Source organism: Meleagris gallopavo, chromosome 10 (assembly GCF_905368555.1).
Source record: "Meleagris gallopavo chromosome 10, MGAL_WU_HG_1.1, whole genome shotgun sequence".
NCBI classification, from domain to species: domain Eukaryota; kingdom Metazoa; phylum Chordata; class Aves; order Galliformes; family Phasianidae; genus Meleagris; species Meleagris gallopavo.
In genome coordinates, this window is record NC_139413.1 from 480,003 (window position 1) to 500,646 (window position 20,644).

At 37.2% G+C, this 20,644-nt stretch overlaps 2 protein-coding genes across 6 annotated transcripts in view; one reads left to right on the forward strand and one right to left on the reverse strand.

Moving 5' to 3' along the window:
- The window catches only part of ODR4 (odr-4 GPCR localization factor homolog), a 77,161-nt gene that overhangs the window by 13,626 nt on the left and 42,891 nt on the right, over window positions 1-20,644 (forward strand). For 3 of the 5 annotated variants that reach the window (XM_085232075.1, XM_085232076.1, XM_085232078.1), the window contains exons 12-13: window positions 604-789; window positions 5,402-5,494. In XM_085232075.1, coding sequence (XP_085088201.1) covers window positions 604-789; window positions 5,402-5,494 — 279 coding nt within the window. Of the gene's footprint in view, window positions 1-603; window positions 790-5,401; window positions 5,495-6,727; window positions 7,883-8,971; window positions 9,723-20,644 lie in introns of those variants that run through there. The other 2 variants (XM_085232077.1, XM_010715534.3) reach the window with 2 other exon arrangements.
- PDC (phosducin) lies at window positions 12,099-15,799 on the reverse strand. The gene is made up of 3 exons (XM_010715535.4): window positions 15,739-15,799; window positions 13,854-14,014; window positions 12,099-13,175 (listed from the first exon to the last, which is right to left on the reverse strand). Exons 1-3 carry the CDS (start codon window positions 15,797-15,799, stop codon window positions 12,648-12,650), a joined length of 750 nt encoding a protein of 249 aa, XP_010713837.3. The 3' UTR covers window positions 12,099-12,647.

Here is a 20,644-nt window from a genome sequence, read left to right on the forward strand (position 1 = left end):
AAAGATATGATAAAATTTGGCAAGATTATAAGAACCGTTTTATAAGAATTATAAGAATTATAAGCTGTGGATATGGCCTTGGTTGTTCTTATGTTACCCATATAGCATTCTGCTTTTCTGTTAGCCAACTTTATCTCAGCTCTGTAATTTAAATTGTTTTCAGTTGCATGCAAGTTTCAGTTTCCTCTCTAGGTGGCACCCTTCCTTCGTGGCTGTAGATAGAGAATAAAGCAGCCAAGTGTTTGCAGCCTTTGTGGTGTTGAAATTATATGCTGTCCTGTGCATGCTCTTATCTGCAGTCTTTCCCAGAGTTCTTCTGCTAGTCATTCTACACATGATAAAAGGTCTGTTAAACATTTGTGGTCTGTTTTGGAGGTCTCTCAGATATTTCTGCAGAGACTAATAACATCTGTGTAATAGCAACCAAATCTTTCATAAAATAGTAACATCTAAACAAACCATGTTTGTAATCAGGATTTTTACATGGAAACCTTGAGCAGTTCTTTTGCAACAGCTTTGTCTTTCTGTCAGAGATTAGTTGGGAATCTTATCATAACTATCAAGGCTTTTATTTAGATGATATTTTTCCCCCTTTTCTTTTAGATTTTGAGAGAGTATATCATGTTTTACCTCAAAGACTGTTTGTTCCTTTTGCTGGATCCAGTGTGATGCTCAGTGATTATAAGTTTGGTGATGAGGCTGCTGGAGAAATTCAGGAACGTTTTGTTGAGATGTTGGACCAGTTTGTGCAAGCTGAAGATATCCATATAGCAGAGGAAGTTAACACAGGTAAATAGTGTATCTGAGAGCCAGGATGGAGTGAAATTATCAAAATGTTAATTGATTGCAAAGGCCAGTTTTATCCAGAAGGGAGTTTAGTATGTTTAAAATTTGTTTACTTAATATCAATATTTTTGAAGCTTGTTTATATCAATCTAATTACATTTTAAACATATTTCTCAAAAATTGTATGTTTTCTTGCAGCTTCTGTTTTTGGCTTGTACCAGAGCACTGTCAATTATATTGCACTGTCTTATCGATTGTATTATCTATGCAACCATGGTTGCAGCTCATGAGCTATAGTAGATATGGAAGTAAGAGCTGAACAATGTTTATATATGCTCATGCTATATTTGTGGATAAACTATGAGAAGAATCTATAAACCTTTATACTCTGCTTATTTTTACAGTAATTCAACTTTGCGGCTCAAGAGCAGAGTAATTCTAGTGCTAGATAGAAAAAGAAGTTGTGTGCTTTTAGCATGACTTTTTCAAAAATATAAAGTCTTTTCTTTGTTCTGAGTGTTTTTTCTTACGTACTGAATGCAGTGCTCAAAACTGAAGTTTTGTGGTTCACTTGGAAAGAATGTGGTTCACTTAGACAGATCTTTCTTTTTTCTACTGAATGTTTTATAAGTTTATGATCTCATGAAGCTATTATCCTCTATTTAATACACATACTTTGCTACAATCTAGTTATTGGTTCTTTTCTGAATCTTTACTGATTTATTTTCCTGTATAATCTGAATTAGATTGTACCCTATTTTTTCCATAAGAGTTTGATTTCGGTCTTGGAGTCAAATCTGTATTTGAAATGCATCTAGTCATACTTCCTGTGGTCTCTTGGAAGATATTCCCACCCCAGTGTCATTGTGAGCTGCAAGATTGAGTTCTGTAGTTTAAGTACAAAAAATTATCACTAATTCTTAGATAATAGTAGTGATATCTTCTTGGTACTGGTATTAGCGGACAAAAAAAAAAAAGCGTAGCCATGAACATGCTCTGTGATTCTGAACTGTGATTCCTGATATTCTTCTTGACCCCCTTGCTCACTTGCTTTTTAAAAATTTCTTAATTTTAGAACTAACCATAAATTCTTACATCTTACTGAATTTATCTTAGCAGTGAATCTGACTCGTTGAATTGAGAAGCAAAAGATGTGCACAGTATAAGAGCCTGGAGAAAAAACAGTAAAGGCAATAAAAATCTGTATTGTATTATGATAGTACCTTTTATCAATCATCAATCTAGTTATTACTAAAAACTAACTAATAACTTAAAGGAATTAGTGTAACTTATGGAAGTAAATTAATGCAGCACTGAAGGTAGGTGTGGGAAGAGATGATTATTCAGTTCAACTTTACTGCTTACGTAAGGATGTAGGATCCAGAGGTAGGAAGAAAGGCAGCACTGAATCTAACAGCAGCGCATGAAAAACACTAAGAGCTACTAGTACATGTAAAATGATGTCTGGATAGCTCACAAAGCAGATCTGTGTTCTTGTAACTTATTGGTTATGGAGCTAGCTATGTGGGATTTTTTAAAATGTGAATTAAAGTAAATGCATAAAAGAGGAAAAGGAAAAACATACCAAGAGGATTTTGCAAAAGAAATGAGACTGACCTCGCCCTGGTGAACATCAAAATGTTTGCCCATAAGAATGGGTTCTGGCACTGCTCCTGGTGGTAATTATGCTATCGACGCAGTGCTGTTTGATGATTACTGTTAGGAAATTATTAACTTGAGATTTATCAAAATGCTTCTTCAATTTATTAGCAGCAGAAGGTTATTTTAGAAACTATACCTGCTAGCTATGTTGTTTTACTTACTTTATTGTAAGGAAAAGCATTAAGAGTTTGGAGTTTCCCTTGTGCATTCCCAGTGTATCATTCTAATATGGCCAGCATTTGTTGTTTCTCAAAGCTTGATTGTCATTACTAAAGATATTTCTAGTACTCACTATATGGTATAAAAACTGATTTGCTGCAAATCTTGACATCTCTCTGTTTGTACCGCAGTTACTGTTATTTTAGACACTGACCTTGAATTAATGAGAGAAATGATATCTGTTAAAAGTTATGCAGAAAATTTACTTACAAAAAAAACCTGTTTAAAAATCAAAAACTTAAGGAGGCTTTTCAAATAGTGTCTTTTTTAATGTTCTTAAAAATATAAATAAGAAGACTATCCAATCAGTACAGTGGAAAGATTTATGATTAAGAAGCACATAGCCAGCACACATGAAATGAAGATACTTGGAGAAGGCTAGGTTCATGTGCAGACTTCATATGGCCTGTTGTTGTCACCTGCAGCTTTATTTTCTTAATCACTTGAACATCTCTCCAGTGAGGTTGCTCTGGGGTCTTGCTTTATAATTGTTATATGGAAAATAAAAAGCAAAACCAGAAGTATTTGTAACTGAAAGATGTAAACAGCTCTAACACTGTGGTTTCAAGATATTTGGTACTTTAATGCAAGCAATTGAAAAGTCTGCATTTATGACTGGCTTTTCTAAATCCCTGTTCCTCCTCAGGGTGGGGTTGTTAAGTAGGCTGAGTAGATGAGACAGTGATGGTAATCTCTTTTCCATCTTTGTTAGCAAATTGAGGAATTGCTGAGGAATTAAGGGTTCGTATAATTGGTTCATAGAATTCTGCTTTCAAAAACTCTTTATGTGGTTTATAATACAACTGCTTCAAATATAGGTCTTCCTTAACTTAATGGCATAAATGCCTTCAGTAAGTAAATAGCCTGAGGATGTTTCTTTTTTGCTTCTTCTCTCTTTCTTTATTTTCATGAATAAGTGGGCACTGCTGCTTTGATGTTTACCTTCACAATTATTTTCAGAAATGCGTAGCTGTTCTTACAACAGTGCAAAGAAATGTAAATTTAGAGGGCACCAACTGTCCTACTTGCTCATCAAAGGTAAAGCAGAGAGTTACCTGCTAGATCTAGACTTTAAAAAGGACCCAAGAAATGTGGTCAACTTCTCTAAAAGCAGGAGGTTATTTCATGGAACTGAAAACTCTTCTAAGTAATTTGGAGAGAATGTGGTGCTCTTACTACACTGGGTACAGTACTTAAAAAGCTGTCGTGTAACTGTTAATCATTTACTTATTGTATACTAGTTAAAAATTTCTGCTCATATTTTGGGTAGTTGAAGTTGTGTTCTTCTTTGCACAGAAAAAATGATGAAACAACAGCCTCAGATATTAAAGTGAAGATGATTTCAAGAAAGCAACCTATGCATTGAATGTTTTTATTCTTATTTTACATAATGTGAAGCTTGCTGGCAGATCTCAGTCATGTTTATGCTTAGTATATGCCTACATATTAGTATAAATTTAAAGATACGCTGTTAAGTTTTGTATCAGGCAGTTCTTAATTGCTGCCCTGGAGTACACTTAATAGAAAACCAGTGGATTAAGGGATATAAATGGGTAAAGACAGGTTGTAAATGGCTAGTTTGAATGCTTTTGTGAAAAGCAAGATCTTGTGCAAGTGTGACTTAAGATTTTGAAGATATGTACACATGACTCATCTTAGATGACAGAAACAACCTATCTGATCACACATTTAGATTATACATTTCCCTCAGACTTCAGGATAAAGTACATTTCCATGAATCATTTGCACATGAATCATAATGGGATGTGCCTTGTATTACTCAGCTACATAATTTGTAATTAAAGCTGATTAACAACCCCACTCTGAAAATGAGACATCTTTTTTTTTTTTTTTTAGTTAGATCAATGTTTTGTAGATTTAGTATTGGCATTGCTGTTGTTTCTCCCTTTGTCTTCAGGAACAATATGTTAGTCTCTCTTTTGTATCTTTGTTTCTATTCCCTTCTTTCTGAAGGCATCCAGGTCTCACTGCAATAGCACAAGCACTTTCTCCCACTTCCCTTGTACTTTTCCACAGCAGAAATGCAGTAGTAATTACTGAACTGTAATTAAAACTTTTGATGCCTTAACAAACTGTGCTTAGGACAGGAATGGCAACAGAAGGCATTTGGCCCATTTGGTCACGACTAAGTGACCTTATCTTTAGACTGCAGAGACCAAAGTGTGCTTGCTCTGTGTGGGACAAACAAGCAAGTTCATATAGAGGTCTTCTTTCTCTCCTCCCTCCTCTCCAACATGCTGGTTATATCAAAGTGATTAGAGAAATCTTTGGAAAGGAAATTGATAAGGGTTTGAATTCCATCAGTCTGGAAACAGTTAAGCTCTTTCTCATCCTGGATGAGCAGCCCAAGAATTTAGTAATTGGTCCAAAGGAGAAATTCCTGTTCTGGAAGTATATTTTTTAGGGACTTTTGAAAAGAAATTTCTGTGCTTTGAAAAGAACATTTGTTTTTGTGCAACAGGTGAATGATGCTGGCCTTTCTCTTTTAGTGGCAATAGGTTTTGCATGTACTTTAAATTCTGCACAAATGTCTTTGAAGGGAAAATCTTTTAATACTGTGCTGTTGCTGCTATACCATTTCTACAGGGATAAGCTGATTTTTCTACTTTGTGAAGTTGATAGGAAGTTCATGGTCTTCTGCATTAATTCAAGTTTGAAATGCAAATGTTACCTTTTCACCTGGTATTTACTTGCTCATTTGATTTCCATGCAGTTGGTATTTGTCCAATTTCTGAAAACATGGATGATACACAACAGAAACAACTGACGGAAGCAACACTGCTGTTGAAACTTCAACAAAATATGGGTATGTTACTTCCCTATTTCTACTGTGGCAATGTAGGGATTATGATGGGTCCTTATAATTTGCTTTCACAGCATTATTACTCTCATAGCTGGTGAGATTAATTAAAAAAAAAAAATACAAAAAAAGCCCTCTTAATTGCTTCTGCGAAGAGATGCAGTAGCTTTTCTAGAATGTCATTGTTGTAGATGCAGAGTGTTTCTGGGGAAATAGGAACCCCGATTCGCTGTAGTGCTTGTAGTTCATTCAGCCTACAAGTCAATACAGAAAGCTTACAGAAGCCATCACTTCTATAATTTTGTAGTTGGGAAGAAAACCCACATCTGAATGGCTTTGTGGAACAGGCATCCTTAAATTGGCTAGTGACTCACTAAGCTGCTTCTTTTGATGAATACATATGGGCTTGGGTGGTATTTCTCAGCCTCAGTACAGGAAAGAACAGCTACAGAATTCTTCCAATTGCATTCTCTCCATTGTATCCCTTGCTTCAGCTTTCCAGCTCTCACACATCTGTCTGCACTTACTGCAGTTCTCCTTGTTGTGAGCTTCAGCTGTCTTTTTGTATTACAATAATTGCACTTCAGTCAACTGTAACATTTGTTTTCTATTAATTCTTAGTTCTAGAACATGGTAACTTTAATGGAGAAAAGTATTAATGTCTGTTAGGTTTGCACATAACAGTGTATTATTCCCTCTAGTCATCAGTCCTTCCTCTTACCCCAGCATATTCTATTCAGCTGCAACAGTAACAAACTATTAATCAATAAGAAAATTGCTGTTGTAGTACAAAGAGACTTAAGGAATAGATGCAGTGCCACAGAGAACAACCCTAATCCTAGTGCCACTGTGGAAAAACTTAGTAGCTTTTCTTTCTTAAAGCCTGAAGATTTTGTTATTTTTGCTAGTTGTATTCCTAGAATTAAGCAGTAGTGTGGAGTCACTGCCTTGTTCTATGGGCAGGGCATGACCGAGTTACTAGAGAAGGTGCAGTCAACTGGTTTTTGGAAGGAGCCTGCTCTGACCAAAGATTTTATGAGAAGCTTCTGTAATTTAATTATCTGAGATCATAGCTTTAAATTTAGGCTTAGCAGTGATGTGCATAGCTTTTGGGGTGGCTTTTGCTGTATCTCCTCTTGCTTGTCATTCATACTGACCCTACCCTCCACACCCTAGCTGCTGACTGTACCACTCACTGAACTTGCTGCTCACCAAAAGCATTTCCTTTGTTGTTTTTAGGTGTGGTAATAGCAGTTGCTGTTGCAGTCTTTGCATCAGTCTTCTCTTTCAATTACTTCAGCGACTAAAGTCGAGTGCAAGCAGCCTCACTGAAGTACTGACTGGTAATCACATTTATACAGGATGGAAACATTGGGGTTTAATATACCAGTAGTTGAGGATTGTTGCCTAAAAACCATCAGCTAGATGTGCAATATAAATTGTTACAATATTTTTGGTTACCTTGTTCCAGCATGCAATTAATATACCAAGTAGCAGGTGAATCAAATTTATACAAAACTAGTTATGTTTCTCTTATGTAAATTAGTGATATTATGATCTAGAAAGTGTCCTTAAACCAACACAGAACCTCTATTTTCCTCTAGCTTCTAATTTTAACATAAAATGTTACTGCTGGTATTTTTCAGGCTACTGGTAATATTAACAGTTACTTAGTATGAAAATTATTACTTCAGGAGTTCTATTGCTAAAAGATATCTCATCTTATTAAACTTAATTAAGGGAAAATTAGATTTTATGAAGCCAACGTCTCACCACGTGCACTTTTTAGATAATATTGGTTTAACTAGCTTAATAGTTACCTAAGTAATTTCCAGTCGGCCAATTCAGATTGTAAATAACTTAGTTTAAGACCTGGAGAACTCAAAAATCAGAAAAATGTGTAGAATTTTGTGGATTGCTGCCTTTTACCCTGTAACTTCTGGTGATAATATCTCTGTCCTGAGCTAGGACAGAAATCTGCATCTAGGCAGCTGTTAAAGACTACTTTTTTTTATAACTAAGCTGCCAAAATTTGTTTGCTAGTCCTGATTTTTAGACCATAAGCAGATAGCTTTCCATGATTAGATATTCTTCTGGGTATAGTGGGCAATGTCATTATCAATAACTTGATATGAAGAATGCAGGGGCAAGGAGAAGTTCTCATAAAGTTAATAAAGGTAATTCATATATGAAACATGATGTTTGCTTGGATCTGAATCATTGTAGAATAGAATTTCAGATTTTAGCACACTTAAATATCACTGCAGGTTTCTTCTTAGTGTAAAGCCATAGGAACACTTAAAGATTAGATTCTAAAACATAATCAAGTATGTAAGTATGTATTTGGATACTTTCAATAAAAGGCAAAAATGGGATGTATGCATTTCAAATCTTCTTACCTTGTCTGTGTATTCTGTTTTCACATGTTTGGTAAAATTATCTACTTTTAGTTTTGTAACTTTATTGTGGAATGCAGCTCCTCTGTGCTCAGTATTGTCAAGTAGGGCCTCTCAGGGAAAAGTAAAGGCAATAACTGGAGACACTGTTTTCAGGTAAGTCCATCAGCTGCTGCACAGTTTATAGATGAGTCATATTCTTTGCAAATAGAAATTGAGTGCTACCCAGAAAATGAGATGAATTTACCAATATGCTTTATAATATGGTTGGTCTAAAAATTACAAAAAAAGGTATTGCAAGGGAACAGAAGCAATGGGAAGAAAAAAGGTTTTCTCTCCCTCTCTCTCTCCCTCACTCTTTTTTTTTTTTTTTTTTTTTTTTTTTGATATAGTTCTCCTCTTTGCCTCATTCTTGCTCAGATCTCTAGTGGACTCAAGCTTGATTGGGTAGAGTAACATCTTGCATTTTAAACAGTCACACTTTTAAACTTGTATTTGCTTGGTATTCTTATGCGTGTGTGACTATTTGTCTGATTTACTTCATGGTTAAATCATTCTGTATGAGATAGAACGTTTGTAACTTAGACAACAACAAAGTCAATGAATTGCAAGTCTTTTGCTTGAGCTCTTGCCCGTCTCCCACCCAGGTTTATTTGCAATTTCTATATTCTTTCACCATGAAGGAAAGCCAAAAAAGGGACTGCTTCTATAACACTGTTTTAAGTTTTCTTCTTCAGTCTCAGACAGCCCATCTGATTTGTAAACAGAACTGTTTTTAACTGCAGAGTGCCTCCATGGAAGTAAAACTACAAAGCAGTTCTTTTGTAGCTGCGGTTACTCACAACTCCACAATGGAAGGGAAGAACAACATTTCAGATGCTACGTTACACCCAAGAGGAAAATAGTAATGAAATGCTCTTCCAATAGTTTTTTTGTTTGGCAGTTGTGTAAAAAGTACAGCTTGTTTAGATGTTCTGTGGATCATCTAGGGAAGAATTCTATTGTCCTTTTCACATGCAAGCTTATTCAGGGTATAGTAAGTACTCTTTACAGTGTTATCACGGACCATCAAATTAATCTTTTCTAGGTATCAAGGATCTGTGGAAGTCTAATACTGCACTTTGATATTGAAACGCAAAGAACAAAGTTCCTCTGGATAAGCTCTGCACTTTATATCACAGGAGACTTCATCTTTGCAGTACAAAAACAGTTTAGCCCTGTCCAAGAAAAAAAGAGTAATTTGGCTTGTATCTACAGATTGAACCTTCCAGTCATCATGCCATGAGAAACAGTGGATGTAGAAGGAAGCAGGTTCTTGCTTGTTTAAGAATTACAGAACTAACCAAGATGATTTCACTGTTGTCTTGCTTCCCATCCCTTTTCCACTGTTAGCCATTGACAACCTAAAATACTGGGCTTTTTTAAAGGAAAATTAAAAGCAAACTTTTGAAGTCAATAAAATAGGCTGTTTCTTAACTTTTTCTCGGGTTTTACATAAGCATGTCCTTTTTCTGACTGTAAGCTCCTAAAGCTTACAATTTGTGAAAATTCCATTGTGATTGAAACTGAGATGTTTAACTCCAATCCCTGGATAAAAACATATTTTTATTTTAATGTGCAAGAGTCTAGAGGGGCTGTTGAGACTTTTATGTCTGAATATTTGTCTTCTCCATGTGTAATTGTTAGTTGTAAAGTTGAAGTTATGGAATAATTCTATACAAACTTTATTTCTCTGCTTGTCCTTACTATTTTCTTTATTGTTTGTTTGTTTGTTTTTTCGTTTGTTTACAGTGTTTAAATCGAGATGCTTCACTTTTAAACAGTATTATTTTGATGTGCTCCTTCCTTCTAGAGCTTCTGTCTTTAGTCTAGTCAGCAGAGACACCACTGAGAGTTTCCCCACCTTCATTTTTGTCTGAATCAGTGTATGTGAACACATGTAGGGTTTCTACCACTTTGAGTCAAACAGAAGAATAACTTTATATTAAGGAAGCAGAAAGGGTGCTCCCATGTGCTTGTTGAAACATTTACTGCTTGCTATTCAATTGCTATTCAAGAACCTTTGCAGTAGGGTGGTGCTTGAGTCAAGTCTTGCTTTATGTTTTCAAGGTTCTATTTTTTTTCTTTTCTAGCAGAAATAAGGATGTGATCAGAGCTTTATTTGAAACTTAGTCACGAGCTGTTAAGGCTTGGTGTCACATTCCTCTTTCTTTTCTTTTTTTAATTACAGGTTGAAGGAAATCCCGTTTTAGCATGTTTAATCTGTCATTTAAATTGGAGTGTCAGCTTGTTTCTTACAGCTAGCTATTAATGCATTTTCTGGGATGGTTACTGTTTGTAAAGGGGTTTTGTTTTCAGTCTGATTTCTCAAAGAAATGAAACTTATCTGATTAGACTGCTTAAGTTCATGTTTTTACCAACTTTTGAATTAAGTTTGATAAAAAGGAAGAATTCTCAAGAGTGCCAAGTCCCAACCAATTATTTGGAGACTTTCCCGTGCACAGGGTACAAAAATCTTTTATACCTCCTGTTTCAAATATTTCACACACACACACAAAAAAAAAACAAAAACAGCCAAACCCAAGATAATTGTCTTGATACACAGGAAGCTTGCTGTATTTGTGATGGGCAAAAGATAGTTAATTATTTTCTGCATAACCTTCTCTATGATCATGTGATTTTCGTACTGTTAGGTGTATCTGCAATTGGTAGCTTTTTGAAAACAATGCAAATGAAACATTAAGAGGAAATGGAGATGCTAGTAAATGAGGAGTAAGCATCGTGCTTGATGAAGAATGAAAAGGTCTGGTCTAAGGAAAAAGACTGCTGCCAGTTTTATCCCAATCCGGGGGTCTGTCAGAAAAATGTATGGTATTGTGTATTTGTTGGCTCTTCAGAAATTTATGACACAGAACTCATGGAATTTTGAGAAGATAGTCTTTGACCTCCTGGGGGAATAAAATCCTGTTGCACATTTTTAAAAGAGCTGATGTGTTGTTAAGATATGAAACTTCATTCTTATTGCTTAATTTATGCAGGGTGAGGTTTTGAATGCTCTGTTAAAACATAAATCTATGGCAAAACAATATTGAAAATAAATTTAGAAATATTTTGATAGCCTAGTGGCTATCAAGGTGGACACTTTTTAAAATGAAGTCTAAGTTTTGTTCTAACCATTTTATTTGAAATGCTGTCTTGCTACAGCAGGTTTTTACAGGGCAATTTATTTTTTTTTTTTAGTGTAATTATTTTGTTGTGTGATCTGTTGGAATGTGGTATAACTTTGGTTTACCCTGTGAATTTTCCATGTGAATGAAAAGTGGAAAAAATGTGTTTAAAAGAGTGATCAGGAACAAGCTTTTAACGAAGTCACGGAAGTTCGGCTGTGTGGGTTAGATCACAGCAATAGTTCCTTGATGATAGAATCACAAGGTTGGAAACGACCTGCAAGATCATCTTGTCCAACTGTCCTCCCATTACCATTGCTACCACAAGCCTCTAAAGCATATCTCGTAGCTCCTTGATGCTGATGTCCGAATTATAAATTCGTACCGATCCATGTTCAGGCTCTCACAAGGTGACCTTTCCATGGTGGGATCCTGATCTGAAGAAAAACTGAATCTCTCACTCTAAAGTGGTCAAAATGTAAAGCTAGAAAATCAAATAAAAACTGGTAAGTGAATCAGATGAGTGCCAGAAGATTTTGATAATATCAGGCATTTTCAGCAAAACTATGTAGTTAAGATGCAGATATCTCTATTTTTAGAGTAAAGTTTAGCCTTCAGATTTGCCACTGAGCAAAAGAAATTATTGAAACATTACTAATGTCTTGCTGCAAAAGCTGAACATCTTCGCATGTAGAGAGAAGCAGTGAGCAAGATCTGTAGGGAATCTACAATGTGTCTTCCTGAAATCAGTTTTAAGATTGTTATCAGCAGTATCCTTTTTTTTAAAGGTAAAAACATGAATAAATGAGTGCTTTCTGATGCTTCCCACATTTTTAACGTTATAGATTGAAAACATTTTGCACTTCTCATGGCAGTTCTTGAAAGCTGTTAAGCTTTATTCAGAGTTATTACGTAAGCACAGTATACTTTTTCAGTAGCTTGCAAATATTTTAAATATTACAGTTCAAAACATGGAGAAATGATAAACTGAAATTAGCTGGTAGTTTGTTTGTGTTAGCTGTTGTACTTTCACAATTACTGGAACTTAAATGCAGAAAATGAAACGGTGTCCTAGGTACCTATGCCATTTAAGATTGCAAGGGCTTCAGGCTATTTGTTTGCCCTTAAAACTAAATGAATCGACGAAGTCTTGTTCCTACTGAAAGTAGTTGGAAAAGTGAGTTGTGGAGCCAGGACTCTCCATAATTTCTGACGATGGAGATGGCTTTTCTAGTATGCACAGGGACAAATCAGTTCTGTTCCTGTTGATGTGAGGTCATTCTTGTGCATAGCAGAGACCTGCTCAGGCCCTTGATTTTTTTATTTTGTGCATGCCTAGTTTCTTACAGATCGCCAGTATCATCTCGTGTTCTTCCTTTTACTTGTGCCTGGTGTAGAAATAACTGTGTGCATTGCTGGATGTTGTATGTGTTTTACTTAAGAATTCACATGCTAATAGTTAAGGAGTGTTTATATATGCATATCTTACAAATATTTTAGGAAGCAATGACAGCCTTCCCTAAATGAGGTGGGTATTACTAAGATTGATATATAATGTGCAGGAGAGAAAGGGAAGGCAGCGAGGACTATGGCTTTCTATTCAACATCTTGCTCATCCGTGTTGACATTTCCCAGTGCTGGAAGCTCCCTTTCAGGTAGCAACCCATACTCATTTAGGAAAGATTCCACATCCACAGCAAAGAATTCCTCATTGAATTGTTCAGAAACGCTGATAAAATTGCTCAGAAGCTCTCCGCCCTTATAGATGAGCAGAGTGGGAAGCACTTCGTCCGAGAAGCGGTCTCCAGCCCCGGTTTTGGAGGCCTTGATCTTGCAGAACTTCACAGTAGTGTACTCAGCAGCAAGGCAGGTTAAGCTGCTGTTCAGAGCATCACAGCCCTTGATGCCGTCTTCATAAATGTGAACAATGACAGTGGTAGTTTTACGTTCTTTTTCAATGGCTTCCAGGAACTGTTCTCCATTTTGCAGCTCACAGAGATAGCCATATTTAGGCCCAAAACTCAGCCTTTGGTGCATATCCTGCATGCAGCGTTTACGGTATTTTTGTAGGCAACTTTCATCTTCTTTCTCATCATTTATTAATTCATACTCCTGCATACTCATCTGTGAACGTTGAGAGAATACCATATGAATAAGTGGTTGTTTATTGATACCTGAACAGGAAGATAAGAAGTTGCTATCTAAAGAACTCTGCATAGAAAGCTTAGCTAGAAGAACAACTTCCTACAATTTCTTTCATGCTTTCTGAAGAGATAGGTATGAAGATCCCATCCCATGATTTTTAAGCATATTACAAACGTTTCAGTTGCCCTAACCAAAGATAGAGTATCAAAGCAGGGATTGGAGAAAGAAAGGTCAAGCTCTCAGAGTTGTGTTATATTGTTGTGAAGTACACTGTTTATTTTACAGAGCTTAAAACCTTCTGGAGAGAGGGCTAGATAAATGGTAGGGTCTCTGTTTTAGGTCAGATGCTGCTATTCTCCTGGCAAGTCAGTCTTTTCTCTTTGTATATGGTCTTATTCCTCAGTGGCACTATGTATGTGCATGCCACTTTGTGACAGTTGTATGGTCTGTGGCCAAGAGGATGCTTTGTATTATATTTTCAGTACAAATACAAAGTAAAGTTACTGTCAGTAATTCTGATTTGTTTGTCTGATAGGACCTCTACTAAGCTGCAGAGGAATTAAGGCCGCCGATTTCAGGATTTTCTTGTTTATAGCATTGTGTGTTTTATATAGAATCAAAATGTTTTTTGTTTTTTTTTCTTCCTTTTTCTCTTACCTTACGACAGAATCTCTCTCTGGTATCTTTATCATCTTTACTGAAGGACCTGTGTGGTGAAGACATTTGTCTAAGAATTTCTTTCTTGCTCAAGGGTAAGGAGTCTTTATCTTCACTTTCTAATTTAAACTTTCTCCAGTCATTGATCACACCTTTGGGCCCTAAGAGAGAAGTTGTTAGATGAGAAACTGGTGGCAACAAAAAGCTTCCTTAAGTTTGCCCTTTAATGGCGTGCCTATCTATGCTGCAGTTTATCCACCCCCTTTCCTTTCAGAGTATTCTCTGTAGGGCTGAGAACCAGAGCTTTATAATCAATGTATTCATCAGCCTCCAGAAGAGGAGGATCATTTTGGTGATCTGGTTTATATCATTATCATAAAAAATATTTTAGTGGTCTACATGAATAGTTAACAAGGATGAGGATGTGGAAACCTTTTAAAATTGATACGTTGGCCAAAGCCAGTGCTTCATAAGCGTACATTTGCCTTTCCTTATGGACAGGGTCCATAAGCATACCAGGCATACCAGGCATAAGGAGTTGGCATTCATTGTAAAACTAAGGTCCTGGAGCCCTCAGGATTTTATTTATTTTTAAATCCATATATATTCCACTGGAAGTGTAACCTGTAAGGCAGCGGTCTGATAACTCTGATGGTAACTCTTTGGAACTGGTTGATTGAATTGGTTTAATTTTGGAGTGGAGAAGGAAAAAGAAGATGTTCAGTTCAAAATTGCTGTGTTGTTTTTGTCAAAACAAAACACTTAAATTTGCACCGTAAAGTAAAACCAAGGAATATTTGAATGTTTTCAGAGATCAAGTTTATTTCTGTGGAAATTCAGGAGCGGCTAGTTGAGAAGCTCTCCCACTGTGTTGCCAGTTGCTAAGAGTCTGTTTTGGATTAGATTTTGACATCTTGAAAGGCAGCTAAAGGCAGTACACTCCCTAGATGGAAAGGGAAGGTGAACTGTCTTTTGCAAACAAGATTCCAAGACAGGAATTAACCTGTAAGTCTTGGCATAGCAATAAGGCTTTAAGTATACAGTGACTTGATTTTAAAGATTATTTAGAAGCCTAAGAGTGGATATAGTACCCTACATTTGAGTCTCTGAAAAATGCCAACTTAGCCAACAGCAGCAAGGCTTCTTGGGAAAGAACCCTAAAAAACAGTTATTACAAGAGCTACAAGAGTTATTACAGCACAAGAAAAGAAGCCTTCAGAGCACAGTGAGGAATGCTTGTCTTAAAGCATATAGTTACCTGTTGGGGAGATAGGTTGCAGTGATACCTGTCTGTAGAATTGAGTGCAGTGTCAGTACTCATGAAAAGGCTTAGTGATCAAGTGCTAGTTTAAAAAGAATTGTGATTCCAAGCAAGAATCCCTTTAAAGCTTTTAAATGCTATGCTGTGTTTGCCAAAAGGATGTATAGATGCAATTTTAGCTCTGAATGTTCCTTCCAAAAGAAGGAAAAAATAATTCAGCCTTTATTGTGGAACCTTGTGACTTAATTCTAGTGTTAGTATGATTCTTGGTTTTCTTTTTTTTTTTTTTTTTTTTTCCCCCGAAAGAATGGCAGCTTGTTTGTGACTGAAACAATAAAACAACAAGATCTGCATTGGGCAGTTGCTGTTGGAGGCTTCTTCCAATGTCTGCGTTTGTCATTTGTTTGAGATATGAGGATGACTGTCACAAAAATTGGTTTGGTATTACCTGCCTTTCCGTGAGAGCTGTCACTTAATCCAAAGTATATTCTCATTGGATTTGGAGCCTACATTTCTGTTCAAGGACTTCAGCATCCCAGTTAGTGTAGATGGATTCTAGGCTTCCTTAGTGATCAGAGAAAGTTTCACTTATTTTGAGAAAACAGGTATAGTCAGTTTTCTTGCCTGTGTGTGTAGCTTGTCCTTCGAAATCTTCTTCCAAACTGGTGTTTGCATTTTCTTCCATGTTGGTGACTGGAGTAGAAGATGCTGCATGTTCAAAAAAAACAAAAACAGGATAGAAAAGGGATATGTTTACAGCAGGATGGCACGTGATGTGTAGTTTCCTGTAGCAGTTAGGTGTCAGTGAAGCCAGAATACACATAGGTGCAGAGTTTATTATCCTGTAAAAAGCAATTGGGATGATATGTCCATCTCTTCTAAGACATCTCTGGACAAACTTACTGAAAATGCCTAGGCTGCTGCTTCATAGTCATCACAGGATATTCAGAGCATAGTGTTCTGAATATAGCACAGACTAGTGCTTGTAAACCTTTCTGCAGTGGGACTGTTTTCCCCTTGGAAGTGGAAACCTATTAATTCTCCATTCTGCCAATGTCTTCGTTTTTAAGGATTCCCTAACTGCTCATTTCTCATACAGAGCACGAAGCCAAGTATTTGTACCTCTTGGGCAATGGGCTTCAGGATATCCTGGAGCTAGACTGCTTGTACTGGCTCCTCTGGGTTTTTAAGGAACAGAAACAATTATATAAATTGTTTTATTCTACCTGTTCTATAGAACAAACCCAAGAGCAAGGCACCAACCACAGAATACTGTGATACAGCAGTGCCCGGGCAGCACCCTTTTTTGAGGAGTGAAGCAGAACCACTGCTCTTAAAGGGAAGAGAGAGGTTTCTGTGTATGAAGAATTCAAAAGATGAGTTTTGGGTAGTGCCAGAGCATTAAAAAGCAGCAGGATTTGACCAGACCATTTAGTCTCATACTCATCTGGTCAAGGTGGTGTTCTGCTGTTTCCTGATAGTCACAATTAATGTTCTTGAAGTGTTGCAACTTCCACAAGCAGATCAATTTTCTGTCTCAGAAGGTTAAAAAAAGTTTCCTTTGTAGTTGAAAACTGTGATTCTAATGTAACCAGATGTCACTGTCCACAGGAGTCTTAAGGCAGACAATTTGAGTGTTCCCATTTAGTCTAGACCAGGTCTATTAAGTTTTAACTGTTCATGTATTAAGGTAGAATCTTAAAGCAAATCCTAAGATGCCACACAGCCAAGAATGGCATATTTGAAAGCTGCTGATGAGTTAGACCTGAATGGCTTCAGTGTGTTCACAAGTGTGCACAAGAGGATATACACCTTTTTTTTTTTACCAATTAGCGTCAAAAAACAAAGTGGAATGGTGGCTGAGCAAGACACAAGGGATCTGATTCTCATGTGCATTGGGATTAATTCTAATTAGTAATTCTAATTAGTAAATGTGAGTATAAGTCCACACATATGTTGCTGGTGATTAATCAAAACAATCAAAATTACTTTGGATGAAAGTATATGAGAAACCAGTAGAAATTCTTTATGTAGGTGTATCTGTAGGTAGGTCTTTGTGCATAAATCCTGTTACTGGACTGATTTGCTTTCATAGAATCATAGAATCACTCAGGTTGGAAAAGACCTCAAAGATCATCAAGTCCAACCACATCCTAACCATACTACCCTAACAAGCCTCTGCTAAATCACGTCCTTGAGCACCGCATCCAAGTGGATTTTAAGCACGTCTGGGGATGGTGACTCAACCACCTCCCTGGGGAGCCCATTTCAGTGCTTAACAACTCTTTCTGCAAAGAAGTGTTTCCTGATATCCAACCTAAACTTCCCCTGGTGCAACTTGAAGCCATTTCCCCTCATCCTGTCACCTGTCAGCAGTGAGAAGAGACCAGCCCTGCTCTGCTGCAATCACCTTTCAGATACTGGAAGAGAGCAGTGAGGTCTCCCCTCAGCCTCCTTTTCCCCAGACTGAACAGCCCCAGTTCCTTCAGTCTCTCCTCATAGGCCATGTTCTCCAAGCCCTTCACAAGCCTTGCTGCCCTTCTCTGGACCTGCTCCAGCACCTCTACGTCCTTTCTGTACTGAGGTGCCCAAAACTGAACACAGTACTTGACTTTCAGTTGATTTTGAATAGAAATATGAAGCTAATCCTTTCTCACATATGCAAAACTGAAAATCTTTCTTATGTCAGTAATATATAGCTCTGTGGACATGCTAGCCCAAAACCTTGGAAGTCTGTCTCAACTCTTATACTGATATCTGCAGGAAGCTTACTGTGTGCTGATGCTGAGGAGATTTTTTCTTCTATGAGGAAAGAGAGGATTTGATGATGGAAACTGATTGCTTAACAAATGAAAGCTCTCTTTAAAACATACATTAGTGATCTGTTGTGCCTAATAAAGCTGAAAAGATTAGATGAATAATAGCAACACAAAGTTGCATTTCACCACTCTGTTGAAGTGACATGAGGCAATGATCCTAGCACTGTGCAGACTGGTAAGCTGACCATAGGCAGTTGGGAACTACTAAAATTCTACTTCACAGCCTTCTACTGAGTCAGACTATGAGCCTGGAGCAAGTCATGCAAATTATTATTCTTTCCTCTCAATGAAGTTATAAATATTTATAGTTTTTAGCTTGATGCAGCAAGAATCAGGCTGTCCAAGCCAGGTGTTTCCCAGTTAGGCACCCGAGGACATACACATATGAACATGTAGCTGCAAGGAGATCCATGAGAAGCTACGTTATTGGATCAGTTGTATCTTCAGTAATACATACTCTTCCTTCCAAAATAGCAATCATGAGGGAAGGGAATTCTCCTGTGTCTTAGTGAAGTACTCAGATATGTTCTTTGTTGTTGCTGATTTATTTTGTTTTGTTGGATTTTTTGGGGGGGAGGTCCCTGAGGGGTCTTTTGTGATATGAGCATGCTGCGTTTCCCAAATTAAAAATAGGTTCCTAATATTTGGATAAATACAAGGATGCTGGTAGCTGAGTTCTGCCAGCTGTAAAGCATGTTCTGCAAGTGCCTCTGGTTAGAAATATGCCCAGCCATTACTTGTACAAATTTTTAAAATCGAAGTCAGCAGGATGCTGAGATAGTAAAACAAACAGTGTAAATCCACATGGACAGACTAGAACATTTGTGTTCACTTTCCCAGCTGTCTTTGAATCCCAATTAGATGACTGACTGTGCTGTTTTTCAGGAATTTAAGGTCATGTGTTAACGCAGTCCTCATAAACCTGAATTGACCCTACAGCCTGGTGGATCGCAGAGCTGGAAGGCAGTGGTTAGTTGCATGGAGGTGGTGCAGGTGAGAATTGTATGATCACTGGGGAGTTCCTTCCCTTGTGCCTTTTTGGCACAGCTGTGCACAGTGACAAAGCTGCTGTTCGCATCTCTCCAGATTGCTCTGCAACAGTGTAATTCTCCAGGCTTTTCAGTGATTACACAGGTGTGATCTCTTGAGCAGAAGCTGGCAAATGCACTGATACCGGGTAGCTTTGTACTTGGGATGTAAAGACTGTAAACTTAATTTCACTTATCTTCTATTACTGTTTTTAGAATGATTGCTCCCGTAAGCCTACAGAATTACTGAGCTTCTCTACTTTTATATTTCTTATTTTTGGGTCACAAGGTCACTGGAATCTATTAGAACTAGGAATTGCCACAACATACCCAGTATCATGTGTTTGATGGAGGCTGCTGTGAAGGGCATCAAAGCCACGTATGTGAAAACGTGTTGATCAGATGGGCATAGGTAATATATAAAAATAATATAAAAATAAAATTGCCTATAAACTATGAAATTTACTGGACTTGTGGAAATGGAAAGATGAAGAGTAAATAGTGTTCTCTATAAGATATTTGTCAGTGAGATGTAATTGCATGTTTATATTCTGAGCTATGTGATGGTTGGTTAGCCAGCATGTGCATCTCAGTTGTCAGGTGAGGCTGTTGCCTCATGAAAAAAATGCTTCAACTGCACTTCCCTGTATCCAAGCACAAATTTGAATCTCTTCTCTACTCCACTTCCTGGTGTCAATTTGCAGAATTTCTTCCCTGTGAGACACATTGCCTCTATCACTTGATAGTGAACGTATCAGGCGGATGGGCACTTGGTAAGCAAGCCAAGAGAAGAAGTAGGTCTACACTTAGATGCTCAGGTTGAATTTAGAAGAAACAAAATAATATATTCTGAATAATATCTTAAAAACTGTAGTCTGCACACTATTTCAAATAGACTGATAGTAGTACCATAGCCAACTCTATAGAATTTTATGACTTCAGTTTCTTATGTCAATATGCATTTTCCTGCAGGTGTTTACCTTATTGTGGTCTTTGTCCATGACAAAATAGTGGAAATACAGAGACAGAAGTGAAAATCCTGCATTATGAGGTCTGAAGGACTCTGGTCTCATTACATTCTGTGCAATCCAACAGTGAGATCTGAACTTCCTCTTCTAGACTGTGTTCAAATGTTGCTCCCAGACAGTTTCCTGACTGTGACTGGAGCACTGCATCATCTCCACTATGTAGGCAGTGGCAGTTTTCCAGTATAGCAGAACCAAGAGCCCTCCAGTGTGAAATTGTACCTGCTGTTGGGACTGGAGGCAGCAGATGCCCTTCTGTGCTAGCAATAGTGCCAGGTTTCCAAAGAGCCTAATCCAGCTCACCAATGTCACTGAAGCTTTCACAGTAAGTGCATTTTGTGTGCACTGCAGGGTGTGATCTGCAGCATGGAATACAAATTGTGTGTTTGAGGTTATACTTGCACAGTTTGGTTAGTTAGGATGTATGTGCTTTAGCCCTGAACATGATCTACTTATTGCTACTATAGTTACTATACAGTTACTGCCTTTGCAACAGATTGTTCATATTTTGCTCCATGGTCTGTATGTTGTAGTTCTTTCCGTTAGTTGGAATGCTTAATAAGAAACTTGGAGGGGAGAGGTTGAAAGCACAAGGTTGAACCAGCTGGTCTCTTGTAAAAAAAAAAAATCATCATAATAATCCATCCTCTGTCATGTA